The 23,323-nt window shown below is 42.6% G+C and overlaps 1 protein-coding gene across 1 annotated transcript in view; it reads left to right on the top strand.

The window, feature by feature from the left end:
* The window catches only part of WASHC5 (WASH complex subunit 5), a 61,221-nt gene that overhangs the window by 36,276 nt on the left and 1,622 nt on the right, over nt 1-23,323 (top strand). The window contains exons 18-28 of the mRNA XM_045998615.1: nt 3,935-4,036; nt 4,778-4,957; nt 6,098-6,222; nt 8,265-8,427; nt 8,864-8,966; nt 9,053-9,132; nt 12,292-12,395; nt 13,193-13,322; nt 14,569-14,665; nt 17,873-18,026; nt 21,107-21,194. Of these exons, the coding sequence (XP_045854571.1) occupies nt 3,935-4,036; nt 4,778-4,957; nt 6,098-6,222; nt 8,265-8,427; nt 8,864-8,966; nt 9,053-9,132; nt 12,292-12,395; nt 13,193-13,322; nt 14,569-14,665; nt 17,873-18,026; nt 21,107-21,194 (1,326 nt within the window). The remainder of the gene's footprint in view (nt 1-3,934; nt 4,037-4,777; nt 4,958-6,097; nt 6,223-8,264; nt 8,428-8,863; nt 8,967-9,052; nt 9,133-12,291; nt 12,396-13,192; nt 13,323-14,568; nt 14,666-17,872; nt 18,027-21,106; nt 21,195-23,323) is intronic.

Genomic DNA, 23,323 nt, shown 5'->3' on the forward strand with positions numbered 1-23,323 from the left:
TTCTCATTAGTTATTGCTTTTGGAATTTACTTTTGTCGCTATGAGTTGGGCAGCTGGTTACTTCTTACTGCTGCACAGAATTTTACATTCCACTTAACCATTCCCTGAGGCACAGACACCCACATGGTCTGTTTTCACACCAGCACTCCCATTATCACAACACTCCTATTATCTGAACATGTCTCTTCTGTACACCATGCAAGAATTTCTCCAAAATCCACGTCCCCAGGAGTGGGTCACTGAGCTTTTTTTTCTTTTTTTAAAGATTTTATTTATCTATCTGACAGACAGAGATCACAAGTAGGCAGAAAGGCAGGCAGAGAAAGAGGGGGAAGCAGGCTCCCTGCTGAGCAGGGAGCCCAATGTGGGGGCTTGATCCCAAGACCCTGGGATATGACCTGAGCTGAAGGCAGAGGCCTTAACCCACTGAGCCACCCAGGCGCCCCAGGGTCACTGAGCTTTAAGGTGTGTTTATACTTAATTTCTCTTAATACCACCAGACTGCCTTCTGAAAGGGCTGTTCCATGAAATGTCTGCCCACAAAAATTTACCCAATACCTGTCAGTGTCCACATTCTAAGTTTTGCTCTCCCAAGGAGTATAAAATGTTATCTCAATGCTGTTCTCATTTTTAATCCTATGATGAGTAGTGATGTGCCCATGCACAGGGTTCATGGTGCTTTTATTTCTTTTTCATTTATCTGGTATCAGTAGACTACATGTTTCTGATTAAAAAAAAAAATATATGTATCTACTGAATTGCCAGATCAACATTTGTGTTACTAAAATCCAAGAAAATACAGGAAATGAACCTAAATAAAAATGGAATTTTAGTGTGTGGGTTTCTGCAAGGATGTTGAAATACTATTGTGCCCCTAGAATTTTTTTTTAAAGCATAGTGGTATATTATTTTTTTTTTAAGATTTTATTTCTTTATTTGAGGGAGAGAGAGAGTGAGAGTGAGCATGCATAGGGAGAGGGAAAGGGAGAAGCAGTCTCCCCACTGAGCAGGGAGCCTGATGCAGAGCTCGATTTCAGGAACCCGGGATCATGGCCTGAGCCAAAGGCAACTGAGCCGCGCCCCCCCCCCCCATTGTGCCCCAATAATATTAATAGAATCCACTGAACATGCTTTAGGCCTGATGCCAGTTTAATTCAGTTGGTACGCAGAGAGTACACTACACGTTATCACATGCAGATAGCCTGCATGCATACTCTCTGCATATCAACTGAATTACTAATCCGTAAGGTGGTAAGAAGTCCTCGGACCAGATTAAGTGTCTTACATGCAAAATGACCAGTATAGGAAGGATGTAATAAATTAGCAAAATTATCAAAGGAAAAATAGCAAAATAATTAGCAAAATTATCAAAGGAAAACCCCCTTAAGAAAATTGCAGATCTTTTGCCACAGTCTTTCAGATGAGAACAGAGGGAATATCATCTTGACCACACTCAACCCAGCAGACTGTCTCTGCCAGTCTAACCACTCAGGGCTTTCTATAAGGGATCCTGTGCCCCCCCCCACTAGTCTTTAACCCTCAAACGTTAACCATCTGTTTCAGACACTTGTAAAGGGTATAAGTTGGGGCACCTGGCTGGCATAGTCCACACAGCATGCAGCTCTTGAACTAAGGGTTGTGAGTTCAAGCCCCTCATTGGACATGGAGCCTACTTAAAAAAGAATAATTTAAAAAAGGGGGGGGATGGTGTCTGCCTTCAGCTCAGATCATAATCTCGGGATCCTGGGATCAAGCCCCAAGTCAGGCTCTCTGCTCAACAGGGAGTCTCCTGCTCCCTCTGCCCCTATCCTGGCTCATGCTCTCTCTCTCTCTAGTAAGTAAAATCTTTAAAAATAATAATAAATAAAAATAATAAAGAAGTAAAAATTTTAAAAGAATAGAAATCATCTAGATATTTATCACTAGAGAATGGCTGACTATATCATGGCGCATTCCCAGTATAAATTGTTCTGCTGCCATTCAAAAAGCATTTGCATTCAGGAGATTTCTAAAACTCTAAAACTTGAAGTGGGAGGAGCAAGTTACAGAACAGAGAGAGAGAGAGAGAGTGTGTGTGTGTGTGCGTGTGTGTGTGTGTGTGTGTGTATGTGTGTGTGCATATTATGGTCCCATTTAGATTTTTAAAATATGTACTAAGGACAATATGTAGAGAAATTAGTAGAGAAAGGTCTGGAAGATCCACATGAAACTTAAAATTAACTGTTGTTAACTTCAGAGGAGGCGATAGAAATGTGGCGGAAAGGGCTATGGGAAGGGGGCTTTCTCTAGGCAGTGAATATGCCCTAGACTGGTGAAAGTCTTAGGAAGAATTGGAAGGGCCTTTTAAGATCTTTAAATTCATGAAAACATTTAACTCTTTCTCACCAAATCTATTCTTACAAGGAGTATTTCTTTGGAAACTTCATTTTACTTCTTTTTTTCCCCTCACTGACTATATCTAGTTATAATCTGTTATTGTAAAATAGGGCACAGATACACTGAGAGCTGTAGAAACACTTTTGTAGGTTCATAGATTATTACCACCACCGCCCAAGTCAAGAAATAGCATTTCCCAGCTCCTACCCCAGAATCCTCCTCATGTGTCCTGACCTAATCTCAGTCTCTCCATTTAGAGTTTTATTGTCCAAAAGTAAATCTCTGGACACTGCATTTTAAAAAATATGTTAGGGGCACCTGGGTGGCTCAGTCAGTTAAGCATCTGACTCTGATTTCAGCTCAGGTCTGAACTGTAGGTGGTGGGATTGAGCCCCCAGGTCAGGCTCCACGCTCAGCAGGGAGTCTGCTTGAGGATTCACTCCCCCTGCCACTCCTCCACTTGCGTGCTCTAAAATAAATAAATAAATCTTATAAAAAATACACATATATATGTTGTATCTTTGCAGTCTTTTTAAATCTTCAGGTTTCTCCTCCTTGCCTTCCTTTCCTTTAACTGGTGAGGAACCCACAGCCTTTGACCTGTTACTTTTCTAGTCTGGATTTTGCTGATTACTTCGTCATGATGTAGCTAAACATGTTTCTCAGGCTTTTTTATTTTCCTCAATTTTCATTGCAATTGTCATTCGTAAAGTTTAAATGTAATCAAACCCAGATGGAACCCATCCATTTATCTTTATGACTTTTTAAAGTCTCTCTAGCTTCCCTCTCTAGCTGTGTCTCCTCTCTCTGTCGAATAAATAAGTAAAATCTTAAAAAAAAAAAAAAAGTAAAATAATGGTTCATTTTACAAATCTGAAGTACAAGAGACAAGACTCAGGGAATTCAAAGGATTGTGTTCAAGCTATTTAAAGTTTTATGGATTTGACAGGAGACTGTCTTTTAGGGAATAACAAATGCTTTCTCATTACAGAAAAAAGAACCAGTAAAGTAAGCTTATAGAGTTCAATAGCAGATTTGCTTTCCCACTCTATCTCCCTAATTACTAACGGCATTCCAAGAATGCTGAAAGAAAAGAGAATTATTAGCTCTGTCTGACTGCAGGCTTGAGTTTGCTCACGGGGATGGAGATGCCCTGAGGTAACATGGAGAAGAAAGGCATGCACTGAATTCAAGGGCAGGTCCTTCATTCCACCCCTCCTCCTGGTGCAGGGGTGGGGGGGGCACTTTTTACTTTTAATTAAACTATTTGAAAAATGAGAGGCAATTTAAACTTTTCAGACCCCCTATCTTTGGGATGTCCTGTCATAAAATTATCATGAGTTTTACTGCGGTCAGCTGAGTCTTAAAGAGTTACAGGGTTAATCATTCTGTCCAAGCTGCAGAAGATCAAAGGGACAGAAAGGGGTAAAGTCCCAGTCATTGAGAAATAGGGTAGGAAAGGGCTCCCCCACAGATTCTGGAAACTGTCTTCCCTTTGGATTTCCTCACGACTGAACTTTCCCTTACTGCCATGTATTGCTTTTTGATTTGCACGCAGGTGGATCCAAAACAGTTGCTGGAAGATGGAATAAGGAAGGAGCTGGTTAAACGCGTTGCTTTTGCTCTGCATAAGGGATTGATCTTCAACCCCCGAGCCAAGGTACCAGATGACCAAATGGATGTCCTTTCTCTCTGCCCAGCTTGCGGAATGGATGAGCACACTATTTCTAACTATCATGAACAAGACCTTTCCTCCTAACAGATACCGAATACATGATGTTTGGTGCAATTGACCAATGTGCTTTTCGATCCCATATTGTAATCTGTTGTGTGATACAAAAATCCTTTCCAAAACCAGTCCTTTCCTTCACCTGTTGATCCCCAATTTTAAGAACTGAACTGATGTCTGCAGTTCAGAGTTCCCTCTTAAAGTTAAAAGAATTCGTTAACCCTACAGCATTTACGAACTACAAAGCCTGCAATTTTTTACGTTCCTTGATCTGTTAAAGAATATGAGCATTTTTCTCAGGAGGAAAAAAAAATGGGCCTAAAATTTATATCTAGGTTACTTTTCACTGCAGTAAATTCAATTTAAACTATTTTAAGTATTTTAAGGTTATATGTATATATTCATCAAATGACGTGAGAGAAACTGTCAAGTTTCATTTTTTATATTCTTTTATATAAGGCTTCCTTCCCAAATGAATGAAACCTCTTCTTTGCTGAATTCCTGACATCAGTTACCACTCACCCTGGTTGAGGCAGGAAATGAGCATTTCCAAAGCTATCTTCCACTATCTTTTCGGTCACCCAGTAGGGGTCTCATTTAAAGTCTAATGTGGATATTATTGTTTGCCAATCTACTCCAGTGTAATAGCTTTGTGTTTCCCCTTTCACACAGTCAAGTGAATTGATGCCCAAGCTGAAAGAGTTGGGCGCTACCATGGATGGATTCCATCGCTCTTTTGAGTACATACAGGACTATGTCAACATTTATGGTCTGAAGATTTGGCAGGAAGAAGTTTCTCGTATTATAAATTATAATGTGGAACAAGAGTGTAATAACTTCTTAAGAACAAAGGTATCTAATTAAATTTTGAAAATTCTTGACTACAGTTGTTGTTCTGACATTTAAAATACATGCCCCAAGGGGCACCTGTGTGGTGCAGTCTTATCTTTTAAGTGTCTAATTCTTGCTTTTGGCTCAGGTTGTCATCTCAGAGTGGTGAAATTGAGCCCTGCTGAGCATGGAGCCCACTTCAGATTCTCTGTCCCTTTGTCCCTCCACTCTTGTTCTCTCTTGCTCTCTAAAATAAATAAATAAATCTTAAAAAATAAAATATGTGCTCCAAACCTCAGAAATGCCAAGAAGAAAATTTAAATAGTTACTAAAATCAATAAGCATTAGATAGTCACAAATACCTTCAGAGTATCTTCAGGGAAGTTTGATTTTAGCCAACAGTTGACAATGTGTAAGTTTTTAATTAGGGAACTCACAAGATTCATTTGGAATTTTAATAGATTAAGTATCTTCCAGCCTTATGATATTTGGGAATTTTATTATTACATTGATACATGTTAACCTAAAGACGGAAAGTCTGTGTCTCTTCTCATTTCTCAGTCACTTCACTTGTCACAAATATTTCTTTTTTTATAAATGTTACATGTGGCATTTCTGGGAGCTATTAATGCAGTTTTAAGTTTCCTCTCCAAAACCAAGGAGCATTTATTGTCACTGTTTATACAACATCATATTTGTAAAACTATGTGGAAAAAGAAAAAGTAGGTTATCTTATCAAAGATGTGCAGTTGACCTTGAACAGCACGGGTTTGAACATATGGGTCCATTTACACACGGATTTTTTCTGGTAGATATAGTGTGGTACTGTAAAATATATTTTCTCTTATGATTTTCTTAACACTTTTCTCTACCTTATGTTATTGTATGAATCAGTATATAATACATATATAAAATATGTGCTAATTATGTTATTGATAAGGCTTTGCTGGTAAACAGTAGGCTATTAATTAGTAGCTAAGTTTTTTGTTGTTTTGTTCTGGGGTTTTTTTGGGGTTTTTTTGGTTTTTGTTGTATTTTAGTAGTTAAGTTTTAAGGGAATCAGAAGTTGCATGTGGATTTTCAACAGTGTGGGGGTCAGTGCCCTGGGCCTCATGTGGTTGAAGGGCTAATTGTACTAAATATTTATGGTTTGGTTTCTAGATTCAGGATTGGCAGAGTATGTACCAGTCTACACATATTCCAATACCAAAGTTTACCCCTGTGGATGAGTCCGTAACATTTATTGGTCGACTCTGCAGAGAAATCCTGAGGATCACAGACCCCAAGTAGGTGTATCTGAATTTCACTGGGCCTTGAACACAGTGGACAATAGAAGTCTCTGAACATTTTCCTCAGATCACACGCACGTTCTCACCACACTTGGATTCATTCTAATGTGCTTATTAGAGTCACGTTTTTTGAGACTGGGTGTTGTCCGCAGTGTGCCTGAGGAGACCCCAGTCCTAGGAAATAGAGATTAAAAGAAATCTAAGGTCTGTTCAGCCACCTTTAGTTTTGTGCTCCTCTTGCTTTCCAACTAATGTTCTACTCACTTGGCCTGTGGACTCCCTGATAATATGAAAACTTTTGATTACAAAGTGCTCATCTGTTCCAGTGTAACTGTGGCACAATGTCCCATTCCAGTCACTGAGTCTTGCACTTGCCAGATCCTGACCTTTGAAGATTATCCACACACCCATGCACTTGCATGCGCTTCTCAGCCTGTGGTACACATTCCTTCATTTACTCATTACAGCAATCTCTGAGGTAGGCGTTGTTATTCTTCCCATGTTAAAGAGAAGTAACTGAGGGGTGCCTGGGTGGCTCAGTGGATTAAGCCACTGCCTTCGGCTCAGGTCATGATCTCAGGGTCCTGGGATCGAGCCCCGCATCGGGCTCTCTGCTCAGCGGGGAGCCTGCTTCCTCCTCTGTCTCTGCCTGCCTCTCTGCCTACTTGTGATCTCTCTCTCTCTTTGTCAAATAAATAAATAAATAAATAATCTTTAAAAAAATATATAAAATAAAAATAAAAAAAAAGAGAAGTAACTGAGGCACAGAAAAGTCAAGTCACTTATCCAAAGTCTGAGTCTAAGTGGTAGCCCCAGACACATACCAGCCCTCTGACTCAGGGCCCCAACTCTTAAATAGCGTGCCATCCAAGGGCAGGCCGCATAGCTTTGCATGCAGTCGATCACAGTGCACATACAGTCACATGGGTGAAAATCTCATAAAATCGAATTGCCGTTAAGAATATTTTAGGGAGAGACTTGCACACTTCTCTCTTTATGTCTAATTTTCCACCTTTTTCTCAGTCGAGCTTCTGATGAGGCAGTCAGTACTAAGCCCAACTAAGGGAAGAGCAGGCTCCTGTTTTCTGTCTGGTGTTTCGCCCCGTGCACATGCTCAGTGAGTGGAGTGGTTGGTGGAATTACCCCGGGAGAGATGACTTCCCTTCTCTCTCTGTCCAGGAGTGAGTGCATTGTTGGATTTGTGTAAGTTGAATGTCTTTATGACGTGGCTCTTCTGTACTGCCTTCAAATTCCAGCTTATGTGGTCTCTCAAAAGTTAGGCAACTTGACACTCCATATGTAAACTTCCAAAAATTCAAGCACAAGTGAGTTTTGTCTATGACTCATGGACCAAAAGGAGTAAATGATCCAAAATGTTTTATAACTCCTGCTTTCTTGACACCCAAGTGTGGGTCACTGAAGCCCTTCTAGAAGACTCTCCATCTAGTGCCGTGTTAAGACTCAGAGAGAGGACTAAGCATTAGGATTGCAATTTCCATGACATATTATTGACTGATTCATCGACACTGGGAGCCTCTCAAGTGACACATTCAGAACGCCAGTACTGGGTGACAGGAGCAGGACACTTCAAAGTTTAAAAGTAGAATTCAGTTCTGGCAATAATCTCATTCTTCCCATTCCCTTCCAGATGTATGCCTCTCTTCCCGTGCCTCATTTCAGCAAAGAGATGTCCTGGTTCTTGACTTGGGGCCATATCATCTGGTGCTTACTAGAATTTCAGAGGCTGGGTTTCCACTCCAGATCTACCCAGTCAAACCCCAGGCATGGCATCTGGGCATATATTTTTAGCCCGCTCAACAATGATTTAAGGCCCCCTATGCCAGCTTTGAAGGAATTTTGCCTTGTAATTGGGCATTCGTGGTGAGATACACTGGGTGCCCAGATACAGAGGTTATTAAACAGATCACATAACTGTCCTTCCTTATATCTGATGCCTAAATCCTGTTGTGTCCCACATCTCCTCAGGATGAACTCATTCTGAGCTGCTTTTGGATTTTGAGTATTTGTTTTTCTTTCAGAATGACCTGTCACATTGACCAGCTGAACACTTGGTATGATATGAAAACTCACCAAGAAGTAACCAGCAGTCGCCTCTTCTCAGAAATCCAGACCACCTTGGGGACTTTTGGTCTGAATGGGTTAGACAGGCTTCTGTGCTTTATGATTGTCAAGGAGCTCCAGGTGAGCCTTTCAGCTTCAGTGCATGCTTCCTGCCTCCCTGGGAGAGATGTGAGCTCACTTAGCTTTTCTTTCATGCTTTCCTCTACCAGACACACACGCATGCTTCTTTTTAGGCACATAAGAAAGGAGCATAAACTAGAATTTCTTTGGTTTGCACAGTATTTTTATGTGTAGACTGGTCTGGGGAGTTTCATGTGAGGAAGTTGAGACTCTCTTCAAAACCAGCAACTCCTCCAAGTAGGGGATGTTTCTAACAGGAACCGGAAGTTGCTGCCTCCCTGTCATCCTTTATAGCGTCCTGTGACTTAGGCCAGGCTGTGTCCTGTACAGCACTTTAGTTAACTGAAGTATTATTCACTGTATTCATTTTATTTATTTATATTTATACTTCTATTCATGATGATTATTTAGTTCCTTGCATGTCTTCTTGTTTTAGAATTTCCTCAGTATGTTTCAGAAAATTATCCTGAAAGACAGAACTGTACAGGATACTTTGAAAACTCTCATGAATGCTGTCAGCCCCCTGAAAAGCATAGTAGGTAAGTGTTCTGAAAGAGGCCTGAGACAGAGATAACGCTAGCTTTTCCATTTTTACTAAACAGAAAATTATATTTTAACTTTTCAGCAAATTCGAATAAAATTTATTTTTCCGCCATTGCCAAAACACAGAAGATTTGGACATCTTATCTTGAGGCTATCATGAAGGTATGTTGAGAGAGGGCGAAATCAATACCATATTTTTTTAATTATTGTTTTTTTATAACTTTGTTACTTAAACAAAGCCACACTTGTCATCAAAGCAAACATACAACACTTCAGTGTATCGTTATTTCTAAATTAGTTGTCCTTAATCATCCATTCTGGAACTGGTCCTGTGTTTTTCATTGATTGGCCTGTCGTTCTCCTTTCACCAAAGAGAACCATTTTGTTTTGTTTTTAAATGACTTCGGGCAAGAAGTGCTTTCACACGAAGGAATGGAAATCTTCTTCCTCAATGGTGTTCCATCCTGACATAACAAGTTTATTTAATGAGCTATTCTGTGAGTGTACAGCTCTGATCTGCTCCAAGTAGGTGCTAGAACAGGACATTGTCTTTCCCCTCTCTTGGGTCTGCACAGATGTTGGAAAGCCAAGTTCTCTGGGATGTAAGTTATCATCACACCATGAATAGAACACTGTTGTCTTTAGAAATGAGTAAGAAAGTGAAATGAGATTAACTTGTTGGATGGAAATCTAAGTTACTTTAGAATTCGGTCATCTGCTTTCCTGTCTTCACGCCATAGTGTCAGCTCTGGGAACCCTCTGTGTCTTCTGTGTGGTCTTCCTCTCATCACATGATGATCCAAGACATTCAGCACTGCTTTGTTGAGTAGTCACTAAGTGTGAAGCAGCATCCCTTGCTGTGAGACACGGAGTTAAAGGAAACACTCGCTGCCTCCTCAGAAAGCCCACTTAGTCTAGTAGGAAAGAGTAGGTTTCCTGGTGGAAAACCAATTCACAGTTTAAAGGCTCCCCTACCACAGGAAAAGTTTAGGCTGCTGTGGGAATTTGGAGACGTCCCATTCTCTTGTTCCCAATTATATTGGTTGTTCATTGAGATGGTACTGATGGTGTCTAAGCCAAATTCACAGTCTATTTCCCATAATTGCAGTGAAATTTTTTTTTCTTTTTTAATTTGGGAACTTAGAATAGGTAACATACAGAGCCTTTGACTCTGCTGGATATCCTCTTGTTATAGATGTCTGACACTTTTTTAGCCACATGATTTCCAGATACTGAGAGCTTCTCAGGCTAAATTTCTAATTGTTGGGAAGCCCTCTATAGGAAGAGTGGAGAATGACATGAGGTTGGGCAGCCTGAGGGAGATTACGTGGATGCTTCGAAGAGGTTCCCCAGTGGCTCTTACAGATCTCTGAGTTGTAATTGCTGGTAATTCAGTAATAACCAAGTATTTGTCTAAGTCAGTGATCTTTACATAAATCCCTCAAGGACAGATTTGTCTGTTTGTCTTTGGCTAATGTGGATCAGTGATAGAAATATTCTGTACTGCCTGATGGTAGCCTCTAGCTGCATGTAGCTACTGAGCATTTAAGATGTGACTTGTGGGAGTGAGAAACTGAATTTTAACTTTTATTCACTTTACATTTAAAGAGCCACATGCAACTGTGGCTGCTGCGCTGGGCAGTGTGACTCCAGAGAAATGGAGAAAGACCAACAGTCCAAAGATCTCTCTAGAAGGGCAAATAGGTAGACTGAGTACATCAGCTCCCAGGCTGCTCAGCCTCCAGAATCATCTTAATGGCTTGGAGTAAGTGAGCATGGAAGAGAAAATGTTGGTCATGGAGACTGAATATGCTTTAAAGAAGAACAAGTTAGGTTAAACTGCCCTTATCTCGGCTTCCTTTCGAGGGAATCCTGGACATAGAGTATCTAGAATTAAGCAAGAAGTACATGGGCCAGACAAAGGGTTGGAAGGACATTCTTGAGTGGCCCGAAGTAACCCACTATCTTCTTGGCCTTGCCCTATTCTAATTTTTAAATAATAATATTTTTCTATTAATAAAAGAGTTCTTAGAACACTTTCTGGATTTTATTTCCTTCATGTAAGTAGAATAATCTAGTAACAATAGTGGTCAAAAGTAACACATCTGAGATCATTTAACACTTTTAACTTACAAGCTCCATTTATCTAAATAAGATCTTTTCTTAAAGAAAAAGAGAAGGCCGTTCTCTTTTTTTCTTAACTTTTCTCTGCTCTCAGCCACCGTGTCCTTTCTCCCTCACTTGCTACATCAAAAAACAGTCCTCCCTCTGATTCCTCCTCTCCCTTTTGCTAATCTTTTGGGGATAGCTTTCCTAGATAGAAAAGAAATTTACAAGCACAAAAAATTTATTTTTGACTTTATGATGCCAACAAATTGAACTTGTTGGAACAATCTGAACTCTGCCCCAGACCTGACCCAAAGATAGTTTCCTATCACTGGACAGGGGTTATAGACATCTCCAGATACCATTTATGCTCATCACTACTTGGAAATGAAGTACTTAATCTGCCATGCTGACATACAGCTGGCTTCCATTGGTATTCTACATGTTTTTATTCTGTACATTTATTTTATTTGAAAGATTTTTTTTTAAGTAATCTCTACACCCAGTGTGGGGCTGAAATTTATAACCCCAAGATCAAGAGCCACATGCTGTACTGAGCCAGCCAGGCACCCCTATTTTGCACATTGAAAAGAATTATTCTAAGACAGTGTCGATAGGCTTCACCAGATTCCCAAAGAGGTCCAAGGTACCATAACAAGTTTAGGAACCCTTGGATAAGGGATTATCATTGTTAGAAGGGCATTTTTGGAAGATTTTATAGTTTATTTTATAACCCAGGTTGTTATACGATCTGTAGTATATGATCTGTAATCCTAGGCTTATATTCACCAAATTTTCGGGGTAACAATGATACAACATCTTTTGGGAGTCAAGAAAGTTCAGCTTAGAACAAATGAAGGAAGTAGGGCTTCTCATTAGCACTACTAAGCTTGGAGAACTTATTTCAAAAGATCATAAATACAGCTTCAGAACAGACACCTTTAACATGTGAACAAATGACCATTATGTCACTTTGTAAAATACTGGACTTCAGAGATACTTGAGGTTGGCATACAGGAGTCTATCCAAATGTTCCTTGTGCTCCATCCAGAATGACGCTGGTCTTAGCCATGGAGCCAGTCCAGGAAATCCTTAGATTTTCCTGTAGAACATTGTGATCCTTCCAGTAAAAAATTGTCATCTTCGCGTTTGCCTCCTCACTGTCACCGGGAAGCACTGTGTGTTCTACCTCTTCTTCCTCTTGCTCATTCCCAGGTGGGGCAGATGCAGATCCTGAGACAACAGATTGCCAATGAACTCAATTACTCTTGTCGGTTTGACTCCAAACATCTGGCAGCCGCTCTGGAGAATCTCAATAAGTAAGTGCCTGCATTCAAAACAGCCATCCAGGGGCCTGGATTGTTCATTATCGATCAGCACCCCAATTTCTTCGTACTTACCCTTTAACACTCCTTTCAGTTAAGAAGGCTGTCTGAATTCAGAGCCTGGCATCCCAGGGATAATCAAATCTGTCTTTATAAGCCTCTTTCCTCAGTCTTGTCCCTTGGTCTTGCTCTCTCTCTCTCTCGTTATTGATGAATTCATTCATTCAGTCAACACCTAGTGATCACTTAGTACACATCAGACATTGTGCTAAGGACTTACACAGATTAAGAAAGCAATTATTACCAAAATCCACACCTGATTTCTGTAGGACTGAGTCACTGATCATCCAGAGGGCTGTTTGAAGCATGCTAATTACCAGGACTGGCTATGGGCACACGTCTCGAAGGATAGTCATATCCTCCACCTCCCCAGCAACTTGCTCTCATTCCCAGTCTCTACTCTAAAATAAGTAACCTCTTCTTGCCAGTCAGTAAATCACTGCTTTTGACAAAGCAGGTATTGAAAACAGTTCCATCAGTTCATAAAAATTGGAACAGCAAAAGCATTCAATTTGAGTTAACTACAAAAGATAAAGTCATTCTAGGTCGCATTTGCCACTGAACAACCAATCACAGGTATGGAAATTAAGAATTAGGAGGATCAAGCCCTCATTTTACAAATGAAACCAAGGCCTGGAAAGATCATCATAGCCCATGTTAACTGTTGTATGAATTGCGTTCATCTCTAACATTTATCCCTGTTCTGTGTTGTTTTGTTTTTCTTCACATAGGGCTCTCCTGGCAGATATTGAAGCCCATTATCAGGACCCTTCACTCCCTTACCCCAAAGAAGACAACACGCTCTTATACGAGATCACAGCCTACCTGGAGGCAGCTGGCATCCACAACCCATTGAATAAGGTCAATGACTCAAGTATGGAGTGGAGTGGTGTGAGATGGATGGTCCCCACGGAGATTTGGCCCAGAGAACAGATCACTTGCTAAAATATTGGGAGAGCCTGAACCCCAGAACTTCCAATCTCCTAAGCCCCCTCCCTTCCTGAGTTCGTTTCCCATGAGTGATAGGATAATCATGCTTTTTCTCCCTGATGCAGGCCGTGGGAATCAGGTGATACCATGTTTGCCATGGTTCCTTAAAAAGTGAGATACTCTTATCTATAGGAGATCAGTTTGGGGTTTGTCTGGGGTTTCTTATTTGAACTGCTGCTAAGTGATGGCATTGATTCTTGGGGCCCAAAGATGCTTCCCTCATGGCTGACAGTAATCACAACCGTAATCCGGGGCCACAGACTTTATTCTGCAATTCTGACTTCTAAAAACCTCTGTGAGCTGAAAGGTTTTCACCAAGTTTGTGCCACATCTTATTTGGTGGCAAAACTTGGCCCAAACTGACATAAGGCTATTTGTACTTCTATGAATATTCATGTTTTGATGCAGAAATACTGATGACTTTGATGATAGGGTGTCACCCTGGACCATATGACCTTTCTAAAACCTGTAAAATAGGAAATCTGTATGATCCCCTGGGTTTTGGACAAAAGCTTGTGAACCTAATCAGCAGCTAACAATTTATGAGTGCTCACCTTGTGTGAAGCCCTGTTAGTCCCGACTTTGGGTGATGTCCCGTCATCTCAGCAGCCCCATGAAACGGGCCATCGTCGGGTGAGGAACTCGAGGCTCAGAGGCTGATGACTTCCCCAGGGCTCCACACGGGCGAGCACTGGAGGCAGGCAGTCTGACCAGAGCCAAGCCTCCCAGGAATTTGAGGGAGGGAGGTGGCTGGGTATGCCCGGACCGTATTGTGTGCACACAAGACTGCTCCGTGACATGTCCCATCCTCACTCATCACCCTTTTCCCTCTCCCTTTGGGAATGACATGAAGAGTATCCGAGGGGAAAGTAACTGCTCAGCTCCAAACAAAATTGTTTCTTTCCCGGAAGGGCTCATTTTTATATAGGTATTTATGTTTGCAGGGATCAGTGGTGTTACATCAGACTCTGCAGGCAGCAGATCAGTGGAACCATCCTGTTTTCGGTAGCTTGAAGAGCAAAATGAAAGAAAACGGAAGCTTTCCGTTTGAACATGGGTTTTGCGGTATTGTACCTTGGGAAGAAGCCATCAATTTTTCTTACCTCTCTCTTTCCAGATATACATCACAACAAAGCGCTTACCCTACTTTCCAGTTGTCAACTTCCTATTTTTGATCGCACAGTTGCCAAAACTTCAGTACAACAAAAACCTAGGTACCGTATGGCATTCCTTACAAGAAGTCACCGTAACACAATAACGGATTAATACCTCACAAACCAGCTCTTTGTATGGAGAATGCTGTGTCACCGATGAGATCTTTCCTTAGTCAGAGGCATGCTGATAAAATGCACGACTTGGAGCCTGTGAATTACAATGTCCCTTCGTGAGGTGTAGACGGTGGATTTACCATTAACCAAATGTAGTCCACCCTTAATTTCCAAAGACTAATTAACCAATTTGTAAAATGCGTGGGATCTTTACTTCTCTCTTTAATGTTTAGGCAGCTGATGATGGTGTGAGAGAAACTTCCTTTGGTTACCGTCCCATTCTCACGGGTGCCATGTGCCTCCCGCATAGCAGGCGCTGCAATATGAAAAGTAACAGTACAGTGAAGGCAAGATTGACACAGGCATACCCAGTACTTTACGAGGTCTATACCTGTGATGACACGTGAAACGATTCGGTACAAACTACCGAAGCTTTCAGTATGTTTGTCCTGTGCAAGCACAGAGCCTCAGTTTTTTTGTTTTTTTTTTTTGCCATTGATCACTTTGACTATTTTTATAAACACTTTTCTAATAGCTTCCCAGGTCCTTCCTCTGCCTCCAAACTTTATATCGAAGTTGAGCTTTGTCAGATCCACTATCGAGTTTAATTTCCTTTAAAAGTATCATAGCGCTTTCCTGTAAATGTGCTACTTCTTAACCAGCAATTTCAAAATGAATTTCTTACTTGAACTAGTTCCCCTTCCTATTCCATAAACTTTTTAAGGATAAAGATGTGGAATGGCTGTAAGGTTTTTATTCTCTCATTCAGAGATACTCTTTGATTCCAGACACAGCTCCCGTGAGGACATGCCCCTGCCGCAGAATGCAGAGCATGGTGGGCCCTGGTAATACTGCTGTTGGGACTGAGGGACGAACATGAGTCCGGATTCCGGCTCCACCAGTGCTCACCTGTGTGACTTTGGCCAAGTTACTTAACCTCTCAGGCCAACCAGATTTTTTTAAATACCTAATATGTTATGTGGCACAGAACAAGCGCTGCCCTGATGCTAAGTCCTTTTCTGTATATTGGTCAAAATCAACGTAAAGAACCACCCCAGGGTGGACTTAGGAGTTCATCTCAAGAGTCGTGTTGTCCCTCTGTTGTCTCTGTGTTAGAACTAAACAAGAATACATGACCCTTCATAATGATGGACACATCAGTGCATGAAGATAATCTCGTCTTCATTAAAGACTGTTCACTGGTCTCATTCTTAGCTGCTCATAGGAAGCATTTCACTATTCCATCGAATTCCAGATCTTTAAACAAAACAAGTAAACCCCTTCATGTCCTAGAGATGTTTCTATATCTGACAACAGTTCTTTTCATGAATTAGATTGTGTTAATCTGAGAGACAAAATAATGAAAAGTAGGAATAGGAAGAAACATCAGGGTGTTTGGAGACCCAGAAAACACATATGTAACCTTGCTGTGCATTGCTCTCAAGACTGATCTAAGAAATGCCTGCCTGCCTTGGTCTGTCTTTAAGGCAGAATCTCTGTGGGCCACATTCAGAGAGGAAAGAAGCTTTTGTAAGCGTCGCTACTGCTCTCCACCTGGAAAGGGTCATTTCTCCATGTTCTGATTACCATCATTGTCTGGTGCAGTGGGCACTGAGTAAATTCAGAATTGCCAAGACCCAGGTTAGGGAAATCAGGATAACTTGTTTGGGCATCTCTGGTTTAAGTAAGGGCTGGCCCAGTCTTCACAAGAATCCAGATGCGGGATCTGAAGGCCTGTCTGGCCTAATGTCTTCTCCAAAGTGTTGTATGTTTTACATCCCAGAAGCATTTGGCAATGTTAGTTTTTTTAATTTTAACCGTTCTAATGGCAGTATGTGGTATCTCATAGTTTTCATTTATCCTCCCCTAATGAGTCATGATATTGAGCACTTTTTAATGTGCTTTTTGGGCATTCTTTCTATCTTTAAGTGTTCAAGTCTTTTTCCTGTTTTTAAATAAGGTCAATAGCTTTTTTTTCAATCACTGAGTTGTAAGAGTTATTTATATATCATGGATACAAATTCTTTATTAGATACTGAGTTTTTCTCACACACTCTGGTTTACCTGTTCATTGTCTTGCTGGTGACTTTAATGAGCAGAAATGTTCAATACTGATAATATCCGATTTATCCAGTTTTCCTTTATAATTGTCCTTTCTGTATCCTAAGAAATCTTTGACTAACCCTAAAGTCATGAAGATAGTCTTCTATGTTTTGTTTTGTCCTAGAAGCTTTGTGGTCTTAGCTCTTACACTGAGGTCTATGGTCCATTTAAAATTACTTTCTAGGTACAGTGTAAGGCTATCTAGTTTCAGCACCATTTATTGAAAAGATTTTCATTCTCCATTAAATTGTTGAGATATCTCTGGAAATTGAATTGTTCATATAAGGGTGGGACTATTTCTGGATTTTTCTTCTGTTCCATTGATCTCTTTATCCTCATGCCAATACTGCCTTGATTACTATAACTTTATAATAAGTCTTGAAATCAGGTGATGTAAGTCTTCTTTGTTCTTTTTCAGTATTGTGTTTCCCCTCAAAGAGTCTAAGCTCTAGCTCCTGGACCCCTTGTAGCCATCTGGGCAGAAGGCCAAGGTCTCCAGATTGCTGCAGAAATTCTTAGTGCAAAAACCGGCTTTGGTGCTTACTCACTCTCACATTTCCTTCTGTCTAGAGTCTAGGCTCCTGCAGATCTTTTATTGTATAAGGTTCAACATAGTGTTTAAAGATACTTCTTAGTTATGTGATCCAAGATTTAAACTGCTTTCATTTGAGAGAGTGGTTCAGCACATCTAACACTACTATGCTGCCACTAACAGAAGATGCTTATAGGTAACGTTCACCTTCTGATTTCCCTTCATTTTTAACTTTCAACTTTCCTACAATGGCACGTATTACCCAAAGGAGACAGTGATTATAAAAATCAGTCACCATTGCCATCGTTACTATGTTGCATCAGACCACCGGAAGCCCCCACCGACCCCAGGCCCAATTCAAATGAGTCCAGAGTTGTCATTCCCTCCAGATAGTCATCTGCTGGCAGTGGTGCGGTCCCCAAACACTTGGATGATCACAGACATGGCCACTGAATGAACATCACCAAAGGCAAGCACTTTGCTTGATGGTCTCATTCCTCATTTGTGGCTCCTTGCAGGAATGGTCTGCCGGAAGCCTGCCGACCCCGTGGACTGGCCACCCCTCGTCCTGGGATTGCTCACCCTGCTAAAGCAGTTTCACTCCCGGTACACTGAACAGTTCCTGGCGCTGATCGGCCAGTTTATCCGCTCCACAGTGGAGCAGTGCACAAGGTACTGAAGGAATTAATGTTACAGAGTGGGCTGGGGACCTTACATTCCAAATTCCTCTCATTACCTCCCTAGTGCAGATGGGAATTCACTGCTTACCCTGCTGTGCGAAGCAAGTCAGGGCACACCTTGTTGGCGGGAACCAAAGATGCACCCATCCTTTGTCATCCTGCTGGGGGAGCCCCCTCAGTGCACTCCACAGTGATTTGGCAAGAATGAGCTAGTCATGACCAGGATTAGCGACCCTCATGGAGAAGAGAGTGCAGGCCTGTTCTTTTGCTGTCCTGAACACTGTGCTCAGAGCTCAGGGAGCCCGAGCTGTCCAGCTGGGGCGCTGGCTTGAGATGGCCCCCTACCCTTCAGTAGGAGTCAGGGAGCACATCCATGTCAGAGCCTGGGCACAGCCCCAGGGTGGCGGTGTAGGAGGGAACAGAAATCACACGTAAGTTCCTATCGGATACAAGGTTCATAAACCTTTTTTCTCCCACCCTACCCCACCAAAATGTGGCTTTTCTGAGATAGAAAAAAAAGTTATTTGCATGAGATGCTGGGTCCTGAGCCGCCTCTGTTACCCTAAAGGCAGGCAGGCACCTAAATAAATTCCTCGGGCATGTTGCACAGCCAAAGTCAGGAAGATTACCACTTGGTTACTTTGGTCAGTTTAACTTAAAAACTAATGGGAATGACCGTCTAGGTCCTCACAAAGCAGTCCTCATCAGACATGATTTCAGAACCATTTAGTTAACCTTCCACCTAGGGCATGAATCAGTGCCCAGACATCCCTGGCAGGAGTCCTCCATCCTCTGCTGGGATCCGGCCACTGGTGAGGCACCGTCGCCTCTCAAGGCAACGCTGGATGCGTGTGGCTGTGTGCCTGGCCCCAGAAAGTCACTGATTGTGACGTGTGGAGAATTCCATCCTGTTTCTGAATTGTCACTCGTTGTGCCTTCCTCTGTGCTCTGAAATTAGAATAAATGCAGTCTCCTTCCCTTGCTTCACCCCACATTGTGGACATCAGGCTGCTGCCTTCGGTCTCCTTTTCCTTTACATAAGCTGCTTCTACCCGTTCCTATTCCTATTCACCGTGCTGTGCCTGCTCACCGTGTCGTGCCTGCTCACCGTGTCTGTGACCTCTTCTGGGAGTTCCAGTTGGCTATTGACCCTCTTCTCTACATTTTCTGTGGTTTCTCAAGCTTGTACTGAGATTCCAAAAACAGCCAACCCCTTCGAGAGTACTGCCCGGGCCCCCAGTGGAGTGCAGGGCAGCTAAAATTGTAGTACCAGGTTCTTAACATCCGTTGGATACACGTGGCTCATAGTGACCTTGCATTCTTTTTAAATCCTGGCATCTTTTTCCCAAGAGCCTCAGTCAGTAGAGTTCTTCCCCATCTTAGTTAATGCACTGAACAACAAACACATGCTGGATGTTTTCCTAGGACAGATGGTGAGATTTGCTTCAAACAGCACATTTTTTAATAACTGAAACACAGAAGGTAGTTCGGAAGGGTAGGGAAGTCTCAGAGATGAGATTGTAGTGATCACAAAATGAGGTCAGTTGCAAAGGAACACAGGAGGCACCTAGTAACCTAATGCTGGGTCTGGGCTCCAGACCATGGCAAGGGAGCCAAGGACCAAGTTCAATTTGGTGCAGGGGAATTGGGAAGAAACCTCCACACCTGCCACCCCAGCTCATAGCTCCCATCTGTCAAGAACTGGCAAGTCCTTCATCCTGGTTGTTCTTCACTGATGACTACAAAGTGTGGCTGTGGCGCAGCATTTTTCTGTGGACCCTGAGAGAGGTCCTCAGGAGGCAGGTGTTGCTGCGGCTCCGGGTTTCTGATCTGGCTAAAGGAAGTGACATAAGGAACCTGGGATGCACGGAGGCCCCTTCCCTTCCCTCACGGTGAGCAGAGCAAGTATAGAGACAGCCCTGGCCACACACTGAAAAGGTCCAGAGCTGTGGCAACTTCTCCAGGTGTAATCACTCTTCAGCCTTCTTTTCAAGAGCAAAAAATCATCAGGGAAACAGATCAGTAATCCAGTTTCATGAAATTCTATGTTAATCAGAAGATGCCAGTCTGTACCTAAACAGGAAATAATTTTAAGACCTAAAGTTCCTTGCGAAGTGCAGAAAGAACGTGAGCTCCACAAGACTGTCACAGCCTTTGCTGCGTCCCCGGCCCCAGAACAGTGCTTGGCAACACAGCGGTTGTATGAATGAACGAGGATCCCACAGAGAAAGTTACTAGATGCTGTATGTATTTGACACCTTCCCATACAGGCTGGCTGCAGCCACGGTCACAGATGCTGGAAACAGATAAAGACAGGACCCAGGCCCTCAAGGAAGCCCGCACAAAAACAACTGAAAATGTTAGGAGTCTTGGGGACAGATACGAAGTACGATGAAAGCCTAAGCGCCTAGAGGAGTCAGGGAGGAGGGAGGACTTCCAAAGAGGGCAGAACCCAGGCTGGAACTGGAAGAGGGCCTAGAAGTTTACTTTCAAGTACACGGACAGAGCAAACTGGAGCGGCAGAGACCAGTGGTGTGGGAAGGTGTGGCCTGTTCAGGGACCTGCGGGCCGACGAAGATGAATCGTGGAGGGCTGAGGGGGTGAGGGGGAGGAGGCTGGACAGCCGGCGGGCGCCATGTTTGGAGGCCCACGGGAGCTGGTGAGCACAGACTTCATCCTCTAGGTCGTGTTCTGCAGATCAGGAGGGGGTTCCGGAGACTGGCTTCCCCTGTGACTTAAGTAATCTGTCGTTGGAATTTAGAGGCAACAGTAACAAGGTTTAAGTCCTCGTCTGCCAGTTTGGGAGCTGGCGTTCGTGCTTCCGGTATGTTCCGTTGAAAGGCCCAACAGAGCCTTGAAGGGAAAACCCGAGTCGGACAGGCCTGGCTCTTCTCTTAATGACTAACTTCTGTTTGCCCCTGGCCCTCAGGCACTGTAACTGCACAAGTTTTACACATGAACCCTCCTCTCATTAGCAAGGGCGGAAGTGTTGAGAAAGCGGGTGAAGAAGCGAGCGGACTCACCCTGCCCTGTGCAAGGCCGTGAACTGATCCAGAGTGTTCTCCGTTGCAGCCAGAAGATCCCTGAAATGCCTGCGGACGTCGTGGGCGCCCTTCTGTTCCTGGAGGATTACGTCCGGTACACAAAGCTGCCGAGGAGGGTAAGCACCGCATCATGACACTAAAGCCCTTGCTGTGGAAAGATGGCGTTACGGTGGCCCCGGACTCAGCGGGAGGGCGCCCCACTAGCCGCTGTTGGGGGGCTGCCCCGCGCCCCTGCTCTGAACTAAGGCTGTGAGGGCGCTTCCTTCACCGCGCAGCGCGCGGTGCCAGCACGCCTCTCGCTCTACCACGCGCTTGTCTTGTCAGCAGCGCACCGGTTCCAGTCCTCCTTCCGGTTCCGGTTCTGCTTCCGGTTCCGGAGCCGCTCCGGTGGGCAGTCCCGGGGGGAAGTCCTTAAGAGGCCAGGGCAGGGAAATAGTTCTGTGGTTGGTTGGTTCCTGTCCCCGAACACCTGGGTCCCACAGCAAGTGTGGTTACGATCACACCGCAACTAAAATATTTGGCCAGAGTCTCCAAAAATGGCTTTGTTTTACCCTCTAAGATATTCTTTCCTTTCCTGTCTCACTAGTAATTCCACTTTGGTAAGTTTTCACTCAAAGGGCAGAGCTTGATACTAAAAATAAGACCTTGGATAGATTCTGAAAAGCCATTCTGATTTTTAGAAATTAGTGGGTTAGGGATCAAAGACTCCCCCCCCCCCTTTTTTTTAAAATAACAAAAGCGAAAGATGACTTTTTAAAAATTAACTAGCAACAGCATACTTAGTAGTGAAGCTAACACCTTTCCCATTAAAGTCCGTGCTGTAACAGTAATAGGGCCATACTGACTCTCAACTGCTACTATTGTCGTTCAGGCTCCAGGCAATAAAACAAGAACTGAGCGGGGTTTTTTTGTTTTTTGTTTTTTTTAGATTTTTTTTTAATTTATTTATTTGTTAGGGAGAGAGAGAGTACAGGCAGACAGAGTGGTAGGCAGAGGCAGAGGGAGAAGCAGGTTCCCTGCTGAGCAAGGAGCCCGATGTGGGACTGGATCCCAGGACGCTGGGATCATGACCTGAGCCTAAGGCAGCCGCTTAACCAACTGAGCCACCCAGGCATCCCAAGAAGTGAGCATTTTAAAATGCATAAAGAAAGAAAGACAAATTTGTATTACTTATTGAGAATGTAATTGCCTTCCTTGAATCCCCACTAGAATCATGTAGAAAACTATTAAAATAATAAGCTTACAAAACTGATTAGATACTGTACAAGGTAGATACACTAATAACCAATTCAAAAATAGGATGTGAAAAATATCCCACTTGCAGAATTAACAAATAGTCAGGAGTTATAACCTCTATAAGAAAGGCAGTTTAGAAAAAAAATAACAATTTAGAAAAAACTGTAAAAATTAGAAGTCCATTTCTGAATGAGGAAACTCAAATAGTAGTTCTTATTAGATTATAGGTTTATTGTGGCTCCAACCAAAATCCCAGATAATTTTTTACCTTGGGGGGTGGGAAAAATTTTTTTAAATTTTCTAGACCTCAGGACAAAAGCAGAACTTTCTAAAAAGAAAATAGTAAAACATACCAAGTATGTAAAAATACTGTAGAACTACAAAAATCAATAATGTGGTACTGGTATGAAACCCAATAGATGGATTGGTAGATTGGAATATGTAGTCTATAAATAAATCCAAGTGCATACAGTTGTACCTGAGGAAATATAGCCTCTCTAATAAGGGGAGAAAGGAAATATTTTAGTCAACATTGCTGGCACAGTTAGGTCATTATGTGGTTAAAAATTAGCCACGTATGGGGTGCCTGGGTGGCTCAGTGGGTTAAAGCCTCTGCCTTCGGCTCAGGTCATGATTCCAGGGTCCTGGGATCGAGCCCCGCATCGGGCTCTCTGCTCAGCAGGGAGCCTGCTTCCTCCTCTCTCTCTGCCTGCCTCTCTGCCTACTTGTGATGTCTGTCTGTCAAATTAAAAAAAAAAAAAAATTAGCCACGTAGTCTGTTCCCATCTTTCATGTATCAAAGTAAATTATAGATCATGTGGAAAATGGAACCAATAAATTGAGAAATTTTAAAGATTATTTATTTGACAGAGAGAGAGACAGAGAGAGGGAACACAAGTAGGGGGAGTCAGATCTGATCTCTTATGAATGCTGAATGTAATGACACAATTCTGTCTAATGTCTCTTAATTTAAAAAAAGGGAGGGAATATTAACAAAGGACTGGTTTTC

Source organism: Meles meles, chromosome 1 (genome assembly GCF_922984935.1).
Source record: "Meles meles chromosome 1, mMelMel3.1 paternal haplotype, whole genome shotgun sequence".
NCBI classification, from domain to species: domain Eukaryota; kingdom Metazoa; phylum Chordata; class Mammalia; order Carnivora; family Mustelidae; genus Meles; species Meles meles.